Genomic DNA, 20,035 nt, shown 5'->3' with positions numbered 1-20,035 from the left:
GTACCGTCTCGCCATGGCACAGGCTGCGCGCACAAGATGCTCAGTGCTTGACTTTGCACAATTTTGTGCCATGTTTCGTCCTGGCGAGAGGTTGTGTGAATCACCAGACGGTGTCCACCACGTGATGGAGTTGGGCACGTGATGGTGTCTGCCATGTGAGGGGTTGGGCGCGTAACACGTGACGAGTGTTTGTCGAGCGAGAAATCTTTGGGGCGCGCGTCGGTAGAACACACGCAGGTACAATGTTTGCCATTCTCGTTTTTGCGCTTCTCGTCTCAGCTGGACTGGGCGATAGTTCAACCTTAGCCAGGTCTCCTGCTGGCGGTCAGCTCGCTTCGAGTGACAGATCAAACAACAGCAACAAGAACAACAATGCTAATAATAACAATGCCAACAACGATGGTAACAACCGTGGCAATGGCGGGCAAAGTTGCCTGACAGGGGATGTAATACAAAGCGCCAGCAACCTCACCGGCCAAGAGCCAGGGACTCAGGGCATTAAGCCGGGGCAGGCCAAGTCCGAGACGTAATACAGCCATACTTCCTCTCTCTTCAGGACATAACTCTGACCAGCTCGCTTTAGTGACGCCAACAACTTTATTACCTTCTGTAAAGGTCAAGAACTCACTAATGGCGAGCAACTTGTTTCCGGCTCCTGCAACGGCGTACCCATGGGTCGCATCCCTGCAACCTCCAACATGATCTCGGCCATAATCACACAACCGCAGCCGGGCGATACCCTCACCTCTGACACCACTTTCAACGTGTCCGTGCAGACGACGCATCTGGCCGCTGGTAACTTCGTCAACCCGACCACCAGCTACTACACAGCGCCACAGGACCTGGACGACAACGGCGACATCATCGGTCACTGTCACGTCACAATCCAGGACATCGGGTCGTTGCAGGCTACTACACCGCCGGACCCCACTAAGTTCGCCTTCTTCAAGGGCATAGACGATGCTGGGAACGGGCGAGGCCTGCTCCAAGCCGTGGTACAGGTTGGGCTTCCGCCCGGCGTCTACCGTGTATGTACCATGATCGCTGCCCAGAACCATCAGCCGGTCGCGATGCCTGTCGCCCAGCGTGGCGCTCAGGATGACTGTACCAAGTTTCAGGTCGCGGCTAAGCAAGGAGGAGGCACATCCACCTCCGGGAACAAGAAAGACGGCGATATGACTAAGAACCAGGCTCAGGAAGGATTTGTGAAACCTGGCAGGGGGGGTAACGCGAAGGGAGGCAAAGGGCGGGCAGCAAGCAGAGGGTAGATCGGAGGTCATACTCTGTAGTCCTGTCTCTCTACTTTGCAGCTGCTAGGACATGGCTGGACCAATCCTAGAGGATGCGAGGCTGTTTATCCCGTGCGCGAATTCTACTGGGTGCTGTCAATATGAAGCCGCTCGTTCGCGTAAACGGTTCACAGCATCGCCGCGTACCAATGATACATCTATAACTCCAGGCAAACTTAGAGTCTGCCTGCCGTGTGGTCTGTCTGCAGCTGGTCCAACGCTACAACCTGAACTGGCAGATATGTAATTCGAACTTCAGTCAATGATTAGATAGATGAACCCGGACTCCTTCGACACCGGATTCACACGGCCCTCTGCCCGATGCTCAGCTACGCATCTGTGCCGTGCTACAGATGTGATGCTCTCTGCCATTGTGTGGCGCCGGTTTGACCCAAGGGCTGCTTTGAACGGGTTTGTTATGGCCAAAATAGCGACGGACTTCCCGCCACTCCAGATGGGCCGTCAAGCCAGTGTGCTCTGGCCCTCGAAGGCAGTGTAAGCAGACATCGCCTAACAAGCTTCAGAAACGACACTTTACCAAGACTTACACTCACACAGAACTATTTCCCCGTCAAGGCTGGCCTACATCACACTCAGGTATGCTCGCCTTCGCGGACGCTGACCTAATTGGTTTATCCACAGTTGCCCAGCCAGAGACGATCACTGGAGAATTCCCAAACCGTGTCGCAGCATCGATCAGAATGGTCCTGCGTGCGTAGCCACAACTGGCGCAAAGGGCGGTGTCTCCTGCAACACGTTCTCGAACACTGGACTGGTGCCCATGGACGAGCTGCGAGCCTTTGGCCTCGGTCAGGTCATACACCCCGTCGGGCCCACCAACACGCGTGAGAAGAGTCGAAGGCCTGGTCGCTACGTGCTGCTCAACCGCCTCCGCCACCAGCGGAACTGCATTTGTGGCTGATGTAGCAGTGAACCGGCTCGTATCCACCCGGCAGCTATCTATGGATGATGACCTGACCCTCATTGACCCGTGAGCCGCCGGCAATTTTTTATACGCCTTGTTGCCCGGAACTGGCACCACTGCTGTCGCCGTCACCGTAATCGACTGCCGGGTTCCGGCTCTGCCAAAACGGCGCAGTACCTCGGCCTGAGGGACGTGACAGGACAGCGCGCTATGGGTATGGATATTCTCGCTTGAAGGCAGCCCGCGGAAAGTTTACTAAAGCTTGTCAGGGTTTTCTGCTCTAAGCGGGAAGGGGGACCGATCTATGTATGGCTGGCTACTTGTACCAGGTGGCCCGACTTCAAGCTGCCGCACCGAAACAGGCTATGTCCACGAGAAATGATGGTGTCACACAGCAGAGAGTCAGGTTCCTGGGGCGTGCCGTCTGCTGTCGGGGTAGTTGTCCGCTGCAGTGGATACTATAATCCGCACGTTAAGCTCGAGCGCCTGCATGCCTGGTGCTCGGGGCCCGTAGATGCTCGAACGAACACTGCAGCGCCCCCTGCCGTGCACTACAGTTCACTTCAACACAACTGTGATCCCTGTGAGTCAATTGTCTGACAGGTAGGCTAACTCGCAATTACTGTACTGCAAGGGTATTGAGGCACATGATGATTCGTGCGAGTGCCGTGGCTCCCAGCGGCGCGCAGTCCCTCTAATAAAGCGATTTTGCCTCGACAGCCCTGACCTTCACGAGTCAAGGTGGCCCTGGCTGCTCGACACGGACAGCCCTTTTCGATATTTGACATAGCCAAGGAAATCACAGGTTTTTGCTCCGTCGCGAATCAGGTGAATATTTTGCATGCCACCCGCAACTGAACGAGGTTCGTGCCACTGGCTGCGCTGCTGCCTCTTTGTTATCATAGGATATCCAATGTCCATCTATCTCCGCTAGACACAAGCGTTGAGAGTCAAAAAGCGTTCGCAAGACGTCTGTCTCGCTTTGTAAGAAATGATCGACATTCTGGTCAGATGTAACCAATCACCATTTTGTCAGGTGACCTGGAATTCTGTCCAATGCCCAAGACCACCCGGCACCGGACAACTTACGGAGACAGCGGAGAGCAACCGCATCCTTCCCTGCATTCTTACTTTCTTGGCATGCAACTGTTAAGAAAGTAGCCCAATAAACACCTTCAAGTACACCGTAATCCGCCCATCCTGCGCTCAGCGCAGCCGACGGCGGCGGCGGCGATGGCATCGGTCTCGTCCAGCCCGCCTCGCGATGATGATCGCTTTAACCTCGGTCCCAGGACCCCTTCCGGCTTATTTCACGAGCCTCTATGTGCAGCTGTCAAGGTGCACGACACTTCAAGGTATCAAACTTCTTGGTCCAGTACGACCTCAGGATTTCATTGGAAATATTCTGGATGTGTCCATGGTTGATGGCATGCGACGGCTCCAGAACCTGGCAGGAGAAACGAAACGGGCATATGAGTCCACAAGAGCGCAAAGAGTAAGTTAATGGGTACAGTATAGCCACTTCGATAGTTCAAGACTCCTCTGAGTATCCGTAGTAGCAGGCTGTGCTTGATCAAGTGGCCAGCCTGAACACCGACCATATGGACCATGCTGATTGATCCAATGCGACAACACTACTACCGCATTCCATTCTTTCCTGTCCAACTACAGATCGTTCCTCAAGGCTTTAGAGGTTCCCACAGGGGACCGATCACCTCTCGGTGCTCTACCCTACCCCCCAGCTACCAGTCACACCATATCGTGTCGGCCACGTCGAAGCGCGCCGAGACGCAGCCACCGGTAGTCTTCCAGGAGAGCCAAGCCTGTAGTCCAGGCCCGATGGAACAGGTCCGTGGACTCGCGCCCTGTTCTACGGGATTCCTCCATCAAGCTATGGTACTCCAGACATCCGCGGAGAAGGAATTGGAGTTGGCGCCAGCGACAACAGGTTCATCCGAAGACACGCGCCGTGCCCACGAGGGCCTTTTCGAAGCGAGGTTGGATCTTCAGCGTGTTCCAACAGTATGGGAAGTTCGTGACCTGAGGTCAGGTGTGTCCGGTGGGGACCGTACCTGGACTGAAAATGTGAACTGCTTGGTTTGCGGTTCTATTATCCCGTAGGCCGTGTTCGGTCAAATACCTGGCTTCGACGTCGTCTCTTCTCGCGTTACATGCTCTCCTCTTCTGGAAGGTCCCCGAGGCAATAATGTCTATGAAGTGGTTCGTGGCCCCGAACAAAGAAATGCGATCAAAGTTCACGAGCATGCACCGGAGCAGGAAGGGCTTGGCGCCTCCCGAACGGTGAGCTGTTCGACGCCCGGAGCGCGACCTAGATGCCACCAATGTAGCCGCTGTATTCTCCGACTGTCCTATCTCTCTCAATAAATTATTGTGCTACTGTAGAAGGATGCTTCATTCTTCAAGTTGCTGCCGGCCACATAACCTTTCACACCAATGTTTTTCTTCTCTCTGCGCCTGGTCGGGCATCGCTAAGCAGTTTTGGGCCATCTCCTGCAGTTCTTTGAAGCTAATCGTATCTTCGAACGACCGATCATCGTGGATCTTCAAGACTCGCGGGAAGCGCAGAGTGTAGTACGCAGTATTCGCCGGCTTGTCGAAGCCAGCACCCACAAGTTCAACTATATACGGATGTGTAAACAGCTCAACGGGACGTAGTCGCTGAGCTGACTCCAAGATGACATCAAAATTCGGTGTGGACATGGCGAAAGGCATTTGAGTGAAGTATCCTTGTCGGTTTAGGAGTACGATATGATCCTTCGAGATACCGTATTTGTCGACGATATCGATAATGCGAATCCTCGGCTTTGCATCAAAGCGGCATACCTCATCTTTGTTGTCCACGCATCCAATATAAAATGCCGTCCACCATAGCTTGCCCATTCCAATGTCATGCTCATCATCGGTGTTGTAGTGCCCGCCGACGATGATGAAGTCGGCAGAGTCACCGAGGCCTGGGATGTAGTCTTTCTTGAGTTTGATGAATAGTTTACTGTTGTCAAAAGTGAAGTACGGGTCGTCGCAGCCTTTTAGCACCAGTCCTTCCCACCGTTGAGTAATAGCTCGAGCGAATACCGCAGTCAGCTCTTCAGCCGCGTTCATCGAGGAGAATGTAACCACCTCGCGGGATCCTATATCGGCATGGCCTGGGATGCGACAGACAAGAGACTGAAGCCTGTGTCGCCGTTTGTCGAGACTCTCCCTAGCACAAAATGTGTCATCAAGGAGGAGGAGGTCGTAAAACATGACCATGAGATGCTCATTCGCAGTGACTGGGGACTCTTGGGCTGCACCAAGAAGCCGCCCTGATCGTCTGACGTGCTTGCGGATCCGGTGGAAAGGCGCGATTGCCCGAGTATCATCATTCCACACAAGGAGCTCTCCCTCCAGTATGCACTGCTTCTTGATAGCACAGTCTGCCGTGCCAAGTTTTAGGCTTTCTCGTAATGCACGATGAAGCCCCATGCGGTCTCTGGTCGAGTCCCTCCCGCCCTTGGAGAATATCTTGATGCCGGACTCCCGGTTGCTTAGATCGACGTGAATTTGACAGTATTCGCCGTCGTACTTCCGCTCCACGCTCATGCGCCTCAAGCGAGCTAATTGGCAGCAATGTCTGATACTCCTTGCCTTTTCATAGGCAGGCCGCGCAATCATCACACCAACCTGTGGCTGTAGCACGTCCCACAGGTGGTCCCAAGTATGTTGCACTGGTTGGATTGGCGTTTGCTGGGTGTTTAATCTCCCTAGGAGCCTTGTCGCAGCCGGGATTGAGTTCTGAAACCGAAGGAGGTCCGAGAGAAGAGGATGGAATCTGCGCATCGCCAACATGTCTGGGATACGAGCCGGGCTGTAATTTTTGGACAGCATGCGTACCAACCATTTAGCCTCGTTGCTGCGCAGTCTTCGGAATACACCAGACAGAAGCTCCGCCGAGCTGGTTGAATTGCATTGTTCTTCTTCGGAGTCGTTTCGTAGATCATCAGATGAGAATGGCGACAGGGCTGCAAGCCGATCGAGGATACGATCCAGCTCGCGGAGAGTCACTGTCGGGCCTATCCGGGGTTCGCAGTCCGTTATAGCCATCACGCGCTCGACGCAAGTTGCGAGGCTTGGGCCAATGCTAGTTTGCCATCTCTGGAGTTCCTTCATTCGGGATGATCCAAGACATTGAGCCCGCTGGATAATCCCCTGGATCTGTCTCCGTGATAAACCGAAAACCCGGTCCGGCCGGCGTTCAGGAAAGAGACATGACAAGAAAGCCACAGCTTCCGGGCCCCATCGTAGAATGGCTTCATCGTGCTTGTCGAACCAGCCCGCAAGGGTGCGGGCATCGAGCTCTTGGACTTTTATGAGACTGGATGACTTTGTGTGGTTTTTTTCGAGCTCACTCAGGAGATCGCATAAAAGGTGGAATGGGAACGGCATATCGTCTGCAGGTACTGTCTATAGCCAGAAATGCGACAAATTGAAGAACGATGGCGAATGGCGAAGGGACGAACGAGTGAGTCCAGGCACAATAATAGATCGGTGCCATTCCAGGTTATAAATATATGGACACAGCGTCTTCTCTGCCGCATTGCTCTGGCCTCCGAAGCGACTAGTCGCAAGCTAAGTAGCTGGCCCTTCTGACAACGACGTCATAATTCTCTTCGCCACGGCTGCCTGCGCCCAATCTACCTTGTCAAAATACTTGATGTGACAGGATGCGACATCCTCGTGGCTTGAACGACCAGTGCGCCAGGCTGAACTGGCCGCTCGTACTATCCAGCGGCATAGAGATTTCCGGTACAGCTGCGCATGGAGCCAGCACGTTTGGAGCAATCATCGACGAGGTCATGAAGCGCGCTCCCTGCACTGCTGGTCGCGCGAAAATGTGTCGAGACGGTACGTACGGTCAATCGTTTATGAAGTGCCTAGAACTAGTCATGCAAAAGTGGCGCCATCCCTCTGCATATTTTGGACACGGCTAATCTTCTTTGATGACGCTTCATGGTTGCCTTGCTGACTTCCATAGCTTCCCTCGCGGCGGCACTAGCTGCTCTCGCGATGGTGTCGTTTTCCTGTTTGCTTGCGACGGCCCGTTGGGTCATATTGTTCGCGTTTTCAGCTCGTCTCGTATGTCGTTGATGGCTCTGTTGGTGATCTCCGCTGTGGTTTTGGACTCGGTTTGCGCGATTCGAATCTCGTCCTCGACTTGGCCGAAATCCGGTCTGCCTTGTACTTTAAGGATGAGGGACAAGGTACCAAGAGCGCAGCTCTGACCTTACGAGGGTCGATGGGTGATCCGTTTGCGGTGTCAACTAACGCCAATGCCGTCCGTGTGTAGGTGCTCAATTTCGTGGCGTGCTCTCGGTAGTCGATAGGCCAGGTTTGGTCCTCCGGCCACGGGGTCGCCATGATGCTGACGTCGCACTGGGCGATGCGATGGGCACTTGGCTATCCAATTGACCTTTGGAGCGTTGCCACCACGACGCCACCATCGCCTCGTGTTTGCCAACCATCCATTCCACTGTTCCATCAATTTCTCTCCAGGATATACGGTTCAGGGGGAGGGACATCCTCCCGCATGTATCATGGTGCGACAACCGGGGAGTCCCCAGCCAGGACGGATTACATAGTTGGTGCCCCAGAGAAGATGCCTTGCACGGTGTGACAACATCACATGTTGTCGCGGCCGCAGTCCAGGACGCGGCTGACAGGGGTCGTGCGGGAGTTGCCGCAGAGCGTGTCACTTGCTCGCAATCCTGCAAGGGAAGTGAAATACCGCCGCAGCAGTGGAAGGGGTGAGTGCGCGGACTCTCGGATAACGAGGCAGCCCACTGTAGTTACTTCCTTGGTGGGACGCCTTTTTGACGTTTAGGGTCCCGGCATATTAGCAGCTGCGTACCGAGGCAGTGAAACTGTGTTCCGTATTCACCGTGCCTAGATGAGCATTTGGCGCCAAGCTCGGTTCATGAATTGCCGATATGTGTTCCGCACGATTTTGCGGAAAAGTACCCACTCACCACCCACCAGCCGCATAACAACGGATCACCAGAACCTGGCAGCTGTGCGGCGAGCGCAACAGGCGGGTTGTTCCGTTACTAGCAGCACTTCAGTGACGATACCTGACCCGCATTGCATATTACCACAAGGCCCTTGACTTCCAATGGGACCCGAGTCGTAGCGCCTTTTTGACATGGGGCTCGGGAGAGTTGCTGCCTCTGCCCGACAGCGAACCTATAGTAGTCGATTTTCCAGCGAAGTGCCTGTCTCGGGCTGCAGGCTCAGCTGTCAGCTGGTAATGGCTATGAGCAAATCATTTCCCACTTGTTGCTGTGCTGCTGACTCGTCACAGCTTCCTGCCACTGATAGACTCAAAATTACAGATGGTAAAAGGTAGACAGTGTCACCCCCTGTACAACGGCGCCCTCTTGACCTGGCGTTGTGCACGCTTGTCATAGCCGTCGGCCAACACTTCCTGGTGTAGGCGAACCTCCAGCCCGCAAGTCGTCAATCTTAAAAGACGACGACAATGTGCAATTGCACTATACACATGATTGGGTGGACTCCCGACATTTAAATCACGCTCGCGAGATCGAATGCTGCCTTTGACAACAACACGCCCACACATCTCTGGAAGATGGATCCTGTTGTATCTTGTGTGGCAGGTTCAATGTCCATCGTTGCGATTATTGACGGATCCACGAGAGTAATCAAAGCCCTTTGTGACCTACGCGACCGATATAAAGGAGCAGAGCTTTTCCTACATGGCCTGGTCGTCCAACTAGGTGCTCTCAAGGTCGCACTGGGTAAGATAAACGATTGGATGGACGCTGACTCCACCGAGCAGCATCATCAACTAGTACTCGATCTCAGGGACTGCCTCAATTTTTGTCAGCTGCTCGTGGAAAGACTGGAGAAAACTGTCATGGAATTGAGCAGCGGCGCACCATTGCGCCCAGACATGAAAGCGCGTCTCAAGACATGTCTCAGTGGCAGATCGATTAGCGATGTTCAAGCTATGTTGGACCGCCAAACAAACGCGATCAATCTGCTCCTGGCTGCACTGACATGGTAACTTTGTCCCTTGCCTGCCCAGGAACTGAACACTGATTTTGTACCGTAGTCAGTCGATGTCTTCCCAAAGAGCCCTTCTTCATCACCCAAAAAGCAGACTCCTACTTGACCCAATTCGAAACGACACGTCGTCTTTATATGTACACAATGGCAACTGCTCTGTCAGGTCACAGAGCACTGGGACCTCGTCTGCATTATCAAAAGAGTTTGCCTTCGATCATTTCTTGTTGTCGACCAAAGTGTATTCGGATTGTTCACGAAAGTTGATAGACCATACCTGTCTACCGGCTCAATGCAGCGCTGCGGAGGATATGCCCACTGCTCGCGCCGGCCATATGCAGCATAAATCGCCCAAGCGAAGCGGCGCTGACCCGTCGCCTGGACCGGCCCCTCGCTCTTCACCTCCCTGCGCCGACCCGGCTTGGGAGCCGTCCCCAGACGCTCCAATCAACACCCAGATTCCGTGCGAAGACGACGACGGCGACTCGGCTTTTTTTGATGGTGGAAGGTGAGGAGCGGGAGACACCTGGACTTGCTTTCGTTGCAGCCGGCTGACGTGGTCCTCCAGCGTCTTGTCCTCAACCGCGTCGCTCTCAGAAAGCATCTTAGACTACCGTAGCATCCACGGCCGCACATTTCAAAATTCCAAGACGACGGAGTACTGGGGCCCGAACGACGACCGGCAGAAAGACGGGCTCGACATCGCCCACCACTTCATGGTGATGCTCAAAGGCGACCGGCTTTTCGCCGCACCCGTGGACCGCCCCAGGCGCGTCCTCGACGTCGGCACCGGCACCGGCATCTGGGCCATCGACATGGCCGACGCCTACCCCTCAACCGAGATCATCGGCACCGACATCTCGCCGGTCCAGCGCACGTGGGTGCCGCCTAACTGCACCTTCCACATTGAGGATGCCCAGCTCGAGTGGACCTACCGCCCAGAGAGCTTCGACTTTGTCCACCTGCGCGCCCTGTACGGCAGCATCAGCGACTGGGGGGAACTTTACCGCCAGGTCTTCCGCGCCCTCGAACCCGGCGGCTGGCTCGAGGACTTTGAGATCAGCATCCACCTGCACAGCGACGCCCCCGAGGTGCGGGACAACCCGGAGCATATTTTCAAGCGCTGGGCAAAGGTCTTTTGGGAGGGCGGCGACCGCATCAACCGCACCCTGCGCATCGCCAACAACGGCACCATGCGCAAGCTCATACTCGAGGCCGGCTTCACCGGCGTCGTCGAACACACTTACCAGGTTCCCGTCGGCTCCTGGAGCAGCGACCCCAAGATGAAGCAGATTGGCGCATACAACCTCGCCTTCATGGACGAGAGCCTCGAAGGGTTCGCCCTCTTCATCCTCAAGGAGATTATGGGTTGGAAGTACGAGGAGGTACAACTATTTGTCATGGAGATGCGCAAGTCCATCCGGAACCCCCGCATTCGCCCGTACTATCTCATGTGAGTCGCCTATGCCCTGCTTTTCCTGGCATGTCTCAAGACTGACCTTGTTGCCGCAGGACAAACGTGTACGGCCAAAGGCCGATGTAGCAGAGCCACGTCAGAAGAGGGTTGTGTGCGCCGAGAAGGTGGTGGCTGTTAGCTCGGGACCATTGGCGTGCAAAAGGGAGTTGATACATGGGATGCCATGTCAGAAGGAGGGAAGTCAACGAAAAGTCGCGCGCTACACAGTACGCCGCCGGGAATGTCAAGAATGTGGTTGTGCACACCCGCAGACCCAGTGTTGCCCACACTAGGACGAAGTCTGTTTTTCGCCTTTCGGTGCCATATTCTCTCCAAATCATCTCCAACTGGGCGAGGAGCCACTGGGCCGCAAAATGTTGCCATTTGGCCGCGCGAGGTGTCGCTTCTCATCGTGACCCCGTTCGTTTTCTCAGCAAAGAGCTGATAAGCATTTGCCCAGCTTGATACCGCCGCAATGCGATTTCCGCTCAGCTTTTGGGAACAGATTGCGCCGTGGCGAAGGTCGAGGTTGCGTAAAGGTGACTTCATCTTCCCAGTCCATATTGTCGGAACACCCCAATTGTTCGGAATGTCGATGCGGGCAACCAGGCTTTCTATCCATACTCCATACTCCATACAGGCCCGTATGGAATATGGAATATGGAATGCACCTCGTATGGAAGCTTATTCCATACGTATGGAATACAAAAAATGACGTCATATCGCAAATTGCCACTATCGTGAAGCGCCAAGCTATGGTGATCTGTAAATCGGCAATTGTACACTGGTATGCCGACCCTCGGCTGCATAGGGCGGTGAAATTGAAGCACAAAGCTGCATGCAACGATGGGTTCAGGATCATCTGGAAAAATCTACAACAGCGAGGACATTGTTTATCCGGAATATTACCGTATTCCATAAGTATGGAATACCGGCAGGCCGTATGGAATATGGAGTATGGAGTATGGAACATTCCATACTCCATCACTTATTCCATCCGAGTATGGATAGAAAGCCTGCGGGCAACCGGGGACCGCAAAGAGCTCCTCGTTCTTGCAGAGCAATTGGGTTTCATTACCGCCGCCCTCCGGCCCCCGCCAGACCGAGGGTTACGTGGCTGGTTCATTCAGTGCCGTCGCGTGAGCACTGTCTCGTCTGAACCAACATACCAATTCCAGCTCCGCGAAGCCAAAATCGTGACAGATTCAAATTCTTGTTGGCGACCACTTGCAAATGCTCATGTTGCTCTTGGTTTCGCTACTCCGGAAAGAAAAACTCAGAAGGGGCTCGAATGCTCGTTCGATGATTTGCTCCAGATTTGCGGCATAGACTTCCCTGTTGTCCGAAAAGGGAGGCTCATATTCATCGGCCTATCAACAGTTCTGGTTCCAGTTCAGGTCCTGGGAGACTGCTCCGTCCAATGGCATGTCATCGTGTCCACTTCACCGACTCGTCTACTCGACAGCGACAAATTGCAGTCGGTGTTTTCCACGACCTTACTGAGATGCAAAGTTTTATGCGACGAAAACGCCCAACAGATCATCGTGGGGAGTGACCACTTCTCAGGAGAGCTACCACATCTTGCTAGGGAGGCTTCGGCAAGTGCGCCACTTTTTGGGTTGGTGTTACTTACCGGGGAACTGTCTACGTGACACGAGCATTGGGTCCAGTCGACTTTTTATGAAGCCCGTTCCCGTGGAGGCGCTTAGCGTACTGGCTAAACAAGCAAGGATTAAATAGACACATGAGAGACTCCTATGGCCAGCTGACTCAAGCGTTAGCTTGAGATGGTTTGTGTGGTGGTTGACTGCAGCTAAGACGGGATTTTTTTGAACGACATCATCGGACGTGGGGGTTACCTCGGGCAGGGCTTAACGGTACGGAACATGAAATATTCCGCTCATAGTATACCTTATGGCGCTTTGACGCGATCCAAGAGGACAGGAAATGACGATGGTCGTGACCCCACGGTTGAGCCTCTCAATGCCTCCTCGGGACGCAATTCCAGTCAAGCCCATACAGTTGATAATTAATGCTCGATTGGTCTGCCCGTGGTCGATCATAACCTGAGTACCAGTTTCGTACAAGAATGCATGGGCCTGATTGCAGGGAAGACCCTGCGAGACAACGCCACTGTCACATAAGCATGGCACAAGCACCTAGCTGGCTCCACATTCTCGCGTGCCAACTCTCCTATTGAGATCTGCGACCAGGCGCCAGACGACCCTCAGCTGGAGATATACCGGCACCCAGAGGCTCTGGGTGCCCCATCAACCTCGTATGCGATGCATATCGATCTGTACTCTCTCGGGGTTATTCTGGTTGAGATCTCCGAGTGGCGACCTTTAAGGCACATAATCAAGAAGCGGCTTGATGTGACAAAGCCTGATTCGCTTGTGTCATGGAATGAACTGGCAGAAATACGGAACTGGCTGGTCGAGCACCAGCTCTCTAATGGTCGTGTGAGTTTCTGTATGGGAGATATGAGGCTTTCATTGTCTGAAGAATGCAGGTACCAAATTGTAGCAGAATTGAGCTGTGTTTCACGAAGCAATCGAGAGTCAAAGTTAGTGGGGTGGTTGGCGATGCGAGGTTTTGAGGGTGTCCCAAATGAGGGGTTGTCCCCGTGCAGGGACTTACCATCAGTATCAGCCGCCGCCTCCTCCAGGTGGTTGCGGGTCCCAACCGCGTTTAGTGCCCGCCCCGCAATCGAACGAGCGCAGGTTAAAAGTATGGGGCTGTGGACCTGGTCCTGTGAAAGGAATTCCGGAGCCGTGTCGCACATAACAGCGAAAGTTAGATTTCGGCTACACTGTATCGCGCGAGCAACAACGGTCGCCGAGATTCACAGGCACACGGAGACTAAGCAATTCCCGGTGAAGCGACAGTATTATAGTAGGTTGTTTGAGGTGCGCGACTAGTGTGATCTGACCTTGCAACAGTAAGTTACTATTCGTATTCGGGACTCGACGTAAAGCTACCGACCTGAGTCCACGGCTAGTTCTCATGAGTACCGAGGCCAGCGATGGAGAACAACCGACTGAGGCTGAGTTGAAGGCTGACGACGTGGCCGACGTCGAAAGAAGACGGTGGCGAAGGCTAAGGCACAAGACTTGGCCAGTGTGGGTTTGACAGCAGTGGCAGTGCGTTGACACACACCTTGGCGGCGACGCACTTCCTCGGGGGTTGCCAGGTTGCCAGCACCATGTGGGTCAAGATCAGAATAGCTGCGGCCGCTTTCGGGAGACCACATCAGAATAAAGCCGCCTGCTTGCAGTGTGGGTTGGCCATTGTCTTGTCGTAGCGCAGCGGGGCCAAGACACTGGCTGCCACTGTGCGAATCGACTGCAAAGTGGCAAAAGCCACAACCTAAATCGAGGAGAGCAGCAGGACCAGCATGTCGACAAGGAAAAGGACTGAGGGCTCAGTCCCATCCTCGAGCACACGAATGGGACATCGGATGAAACAAAATCCGTGCTCCTGCGATTAAAACAACCATTGTGTGGGGAAAATCAGCGCCGAACCGTACTTCTGCCCATGCGTCGCCGGCACTTTCCCCACGACTACACGACACTGGGTACGTCATGGACGGACATGCAGCGGCACGCTGGCAGGCTCCGCGGACTCGCCAGGGGAATAAGGGATATGTCCCGCGGCCAAAGGAAGCACCTCTACCGACCGTCTCCATAACATCTCTCGCTGACGCAGAACCGGAGCGTGCGACCCCTCGATCCTATTCCCGTCACCATGGGCTGCATCAAACGTCTCACCAGAGTGGGTGGCAACCGGCTTGCCCGAGCCCAAATCATTCACCCGACGAGGATTCTCTTTACTCAAGTCAACGGCCTCCCAAAAGAGTCCGGTTCTTGGAACCTCCCACTCACCGCTCTCATCGTGATATTACGGGGCCTGCCGAAGCTCGCGCTCAGTGCTATGTTGAGAACCAGCATCACAGACCTGGCGCCGCTGCTCCCCCACAGTCGCCGCGGAGCACAGGTCAGGCTCCCTTGCACATAGCGGAGTTACAGCATCTGAGTAGGGTGTGCGCTAGCCAGGGGATCCGTCACAACAATGCTGGAGTTGAAGATGCTAAAATATGGAATGGCATAAAGTATGAACGTAGGACGAAGGGGCCGTTAGTGGGAAGATTCGCGTCGCGGGGCACGATCATTAACATTGACGGGGAGGACTATGTCGAGTATCGCGTTTTGACGAAGCCATCCTTCTTGTAAGCAAGGATATCGTTAAGCACGACTGAACCTTTCCTGTCGAGACTGAGACCGCCGCAACTAGGCGAAAGCATGCTGTCAGACAATTGGCTTCACAGAGATCACAGCTGGCATCATGCCAATTGATGAGAATTATCTTGAAGAGCTAGCTGTAGGTGCACGACAGTGCGCCGCTCTTATATACAAATGACAGGTTCTGCTTTGTGGTGCAGGTTTCTCGTAATTGAGGCTGCTGCTCCGATTTATGCAACCAGTGTTTGAGCTTTGACCTCAACGCAGTCAAAGCACACCGCATGCAGGTGCTCGACCTTAGTACGCGGATTATAGCATCGGCTTCCGCGGACAACTGTTCTGAGCGCAGATGGTATGTGATGTGAAGCTGGCTCTCTGTGCGACAGACCGGCCAAATCAGAAGATCTATCTTTGCCAAGATGCGTACATCGAGAAGATCGCACGGAAAATCGACCGGAGAACTCAAACCTCCGCGTGCCCTCGATACCGACCACAATAATTCCCCTCACCAAATCCAGTGGGCAAGCCACCATGGACGGAGTCAAGGCGTATCAGGAACGAGTTGGGTCGTTGATGTACGTTGCGGTCATGACCAGACCAGATATAGCGCGTGCTGCCGCTCAACTTGCAAGATTCTTGACAAAACCATCACCCGATCATCGTGCGGCAGCCGAGCAATGCATTCGCTACATCTACTCGACTAGATACCTTGCCATCGTCTATGACGGATTGCATACTGGGGAGTCACTTGTAATCGCCAGCGATGCGTCGTTCGCCGACGACATCGAGACCCGCCGATCGTCGCAAGGATATGTGATGGTGCTATTCAACGGACCCGTCGTGTGGAAAGCTGGCCTTCATGATACATTTACGACTTCGACAACCGAAGCAGAAATCTTGAGCCTTGAAAGAACCGGCAAAGAGAGCTACGCTTTAGACCGACTACTTAGAGACATTTCCGCGGATCTTGGTCCGCTGAAGATGTTACTCCATGTCCATACAGAACTGGGCGCGTGTTTCCACAATGCCACAACTCGCCCCGGCTCCATGGCAATGCCGGTGTGGAATGAAAAGTCTCTACCGGACAATCGTACCACATGGGCCAATTCATGCCTCCCCCCGGCCGGGTTTATGGAGCCTATCTGTCTCCGCACTTTCGGTGCGCAAGGGCGCACGGGATATGGCCAATTGCCCACAGCCTTCCACACCACAGCAGAGCCGGCCACATGCACAAGTCCCTATGCTGTCCTTGGCCGGAGATGGAACATTGTACAAAATACAGCAAGTGTGGGCTGTCACGGCTCCAACAAGGGACAATGGTCTAAAGTGGAATGTGTGCGTCACCATTTGTATCAGTCCAGGAAGCGGGGAATTGCAGCAGCGCGAGTAGTCAATGAGCGGACAAGTCGTGACGACCTACACGCAATGTTCACCGTCGCAGCAGCGGCCGGTGTCCATATATCCTTCATTTCAAGCCTAGCTGCCGTTGTTACTCGTGGAAGGCGCCCGGTGAAGACGGACTTCCTGCCATGCTTTGGAAACAAGTTTGGCCAGCGGTTACGCTACGAATTCTATCCCTGTTCAGGGCGTCACTTGACGCCGGCGAACTACCCGACCAGTGGCGGCACGCGAGGATTGTTCCGCTCAAGAAGGCAGACAAAGCGGACTACTCGGTCGCGAAGGCCTGGAGGCCCATTTCGCTCCTTTCCACGCTGGGGAAGGTCCTAGAGTCAGTCATTGCAGAAAGGATCTCACATGCTGTCGAGACATATGGACTTCTGCCCACCAACCATTTTGGGGCCCGCAAACGACGATCCGCCGAGCAAGCACTAATGTTGCTGCAAGAACAGATCTACGCAGCGTGGCGTGGTCGACGAATCCTCAGCCTCGTGACATTCGACGTCAAGGGTGCTTACAATGGAGTGTGCAAGGAGAGGCTCATTCAACGACTGCGGGCGAGAGGCATCCCAGAGGTTCTGCTCCGCTGGGTGGAAGCCTTCTGCTCAGACCGCACAGCGACCATGCAGATCAACGGACAAGTGTCGGAGGTGCGGAGCTTGCCACAGGCTGGGTTGCCGCAAGGCTCCCCTCTGTCGCCGGTTTTGTTCCTCTTCTTCAATGCAGACCTGGTGCAAGGCCGGATTGACTGTTACGGCGGGGCGATTGCCTTCGTGGATGACTTCTCCGCTTGGGTCACAGGCCCAACGGCGCAAAGCAACCGCAATGGCATCAAAGCGATTATCGAGGAGGCATTGGACTGGGAAAGGAGAAGCGGCGCAACCTTTGAGGCACACAAGACGTGCATCATACACTTCACTCGGAAGGCGTCCAAGTTGGACGCGCAGCCCTACGTGATCAAGGGCCAGCTTGTCCACCCCAAAACTCACGCCAAGGTTCTCGGTGTAATCATGGACTCTCACCTCAAGTACAAAGAACACATTGCCTGGGCAGCGACAAAAGGATTGGAGGCAGCCATGGAGCTACAGCGACTAAGGGGTCTCACTCCAGCGACCGCCAGGCAATTGTTTGCAGCCATGGTGGCCCCAGTGGTTGACTATGCCTCCAACGTCTGGATGCACAGATGCGTTTACAAGCGGGCCGGTCCCATCCATCGAATCCAGAGAGTCGGGGCACAGGCCATTGTCGGCACGTTTCTCACGGTGGCAACGAGCGTAGCGGAAGCGGAAGCAAGCATTTCCAGCGTGCAAGAACGGTTCTGGAGGCGGGCGATCAAGATGTGGACTAACCTACACACCTTGCCACCAACGAACCCACTTCGCAACGCGGCTTCCAGAGTCAAGAAGTTCAGACGATACGGACGCTCGCCGTTTTACCAAGTGGTGACTGTGCTCAATGAGATCCCCATGGAAGAGTTGGAAACGATCAATCCGTTCACCCTAGCCCCGTGGGCGGAGCGGGTACAAGCCATAATGGCTGACGAAGACGCGTCCGTGGTGTCGCGGGCAGACCTAGGTTGGGCAGTTCGCATCGCAGTGAGCAGCTCAGCACGCAACGGACTAGTAGGAGTCGGCGGCGTGGTCGACCTCCCAGCGTCGGCGCGGAGAGGACCGAAGGTCGAACCGTTCTCCTTCACACTCGGCATGAGGACGGAGCAGAATGCGTTCTCCGGGGAGCTAGCAGCCATGGCATGTGCACTTCGGCGCCTCCCGGAGCTGCGGTATCGTAGCGTTGCGTTGCTGACGAGCAACAAAGCGGCCGCTCTCACGCTTCGCAACCCTCGCCAGCAGTCTGGCCAAGAGTATGTTGGATGCATATATGACTCCATCGAGGCACTCAGACGCAATGGAAATATGGTGGTGGTCCTGTGGATACCGACCAGCGCGGAAAACAAGCATCTGCAGAACGCCAAGGCACAGGCGCGCGATGCCACCAAGGAAGGCGCCAACCCGCCGCTGGAATTCCCAAGAATGCGATCGACGACGCTCGGCGTCGCTCGATCGGTTCACTTCATCGTCAGGGACATACCAGATGATGTCGGAAGGTTCTCAAAGAAAGTTGACGCTGCTCTTCCAGGCAAGCACACGTTGCAGCTGTACGACGGATTGTCATGGAAAGAGGCCAACGTACTAGCACAGCTTAGGACGGGCATGTCGAGGCTAAATGGCTATCTCAACAAGATCGCAGCAGCACCATCGCAGCAATGCGTATGCGGATACGCGAACGAGACAGTGGAGCATTTCCTGTTCCACTGCGCAAAATGGACAGAACAGCGCGCTAAAATCCTACGGAGTAGTGAGGCGCAAAGGGGTAAACTCTCTTTCTGCCTCGGAGGAAAGTCACTGTTGGACGACGCAGAATGGACACCAAACATGACGGCAGTTCGCGCGACGATTCGATTTACGTTAGCCACAGGACGGCTTGACAACAAACGAAACTGAACAGGCCACGGCCCCCGCCTATCCTCATTTTTTAACGTAATCCACACCCAACACATCGTGCCATACACAGCAGGCACAGCTTCAGTCGCCGTAGATAGGACTCTGAACACTTGAAGAATAGCCTTCAAGCTTGCTTGCTAATAATACAACCCCACGAGATTCCGTAGTGCGATGGAAATGCAGCAAGAAAGGCGGAATGATCAAAGGAGAAATTGAGCATGACAAGGGTTCTCAGGCAGCCGGGGAAGGACTGCCTAACAAGAATGTCAAATAAGCAGATAGTAGCCCTATTGGCCAAGCTGCCACCGGGCGTAATCAACTAGTGAGTGAGTGTACAGGAAGCGAGGATAGAAGGAACCGTAGCTTCTTCCCGGCAGGACATGCGCCGTCTTTGAGGATCTCCAAGCCCGGAGCAGGCCGTACACCGTTGGATCGTACGGTGGCCATCTACAGATGAATCTCAAATCTGATGGCATACTGTGTCATAAGGCGCAGGGTCCACGAATGTAGCATTGGAGTTGTTCTTGAACAATGCAACCAAACTCGTTGCTAGTGTCCGTTAGTGCGACAACGAGCTGCTTGCCGTGTAGTTGACTCACTGTTTGGATTGTATTGTGGCCACCCAAAATCGTTCAGGCCGCGGGACGGATCTTTGATAAATGCAACAAACGCTTTCTGCAGATACGCCTGGGCCGCAAACTCATGCAGCTGTGGGGGTCGAAGCTGGAGTTTCTCCATCGTCCCGAGGAGCAACGGAATCTCAGCTGATACGTCATCAGCGTACGTATTAAGAGAAATATGGAAAATCGCCATACCTCCGTGGTAGGCCTTCATCCAACCGTAAAGTGCAAGAGAAGGAAACTCGCCAAAGTAACGGTATCTCCAAGACGGGATCTTATGCGCCGTCCAGGTACTGTGGTCCACTTAGCAAGAGATGCAGCCATGAGTTCCAAGTAAACCTTACCTAGCTTCACCTGCCGCAGGACAATTGAAAAAAGCATTGGTTAGGAAGTCAGCGTAGGTCTGGTTCACAGTCCCAGCCGGTGTGAATGGAGAGAGGCCGTTGCCCTCGTCGTTCGTTAAGCCCCGAAGAGCAGGCTGCAACAGTTAGTTTCTATATTCCGAAGATAGTTGCTTGCTAGACTTAC

The 20,035-nt window shown here is 54.3% G+C and overlaps 3 protein-coding genes across 3 annotated transcripts; 2 read left to right on the top strand and 1 right to left on the bottom strand.

Moving 5' to 3' along the window:
• Positions 1–698: 698 nt before the first annotated feature.
• Positions 699–2,211, top strand: PLICBS_003876 (uncharacterized protein; the record flags this gene model as incomplete). The annotated part of the gene is made up of 4 exons (XM_065600327.1): positions 699–1,028; positions 1,744–1,784; positions 1,848–1,886; positions 1,932–2,211. 4 exons carry the CDS (start codon positions 699–701, stop codon positions 2,209–2,211), a joined length of 690 nt encoding a protein of 229 aa, XP_065456399.1.
• Positions 2,212–4,626: 2,415 nt separating this feature from the next.
• Positions 4,627–5,334, bottom strand: PLICBS_003875 (uncharacterized protein; the record flags this gene model as incomplete). The annotated part of the gene is made up of 1 exon (XM_065600326.1): positions 4,627–5,334. The coding sequence occupies one exon, from the start codon at positions 5,332–5,334 to the stop codon at positions 4,627–4,629; it is 708 nt and encodes a 235-aa protein (XP_065456398.1).
• Positions 5,335–9,602: 4,268 nt separating this feature from the next.
• PLICBS_003874 (uncharacterized protein) lies at positions 9,603–10,834 on the top strand (the record flags this gene model as incomplete). The annotated part of the gene is made up of 3 exons (XM_065600325.1): positions 9,603–9,799; positions 9,860–10,744; positions 10,804–10,834. 3 exons carry the CDS (start codon positions 9,603–9,605, stop codon positions 10,832–10,834), a joined length of 1,113 nt encoding a protein of 370 aa, XP_065456397.1.
• Between the last annotated feature and the right edge of the window lie 9,201 nt (positions 10,835–20,035).

The sequence above is a fragment of the Purpureocillium lilacinum genome, assembly GCF_023168085.1.
Source record: "Purpureocillium lilacinum CBS 284.36 DNA, scaffold_2, whole genome shotgun sequence".
In the NCBI taxonomy this organism is placed as follows: domain Eukaryota; kingdom Fungi; phylum Ascomycota; class Sordariomycetes; order Hypocreales; family Ophiocordycipitaceae; genus Purpureocillium; species Purpureocillium lilacinum.
This window is presented reverse-complemented; position numbering and strand designations above follow the sequence as displayed.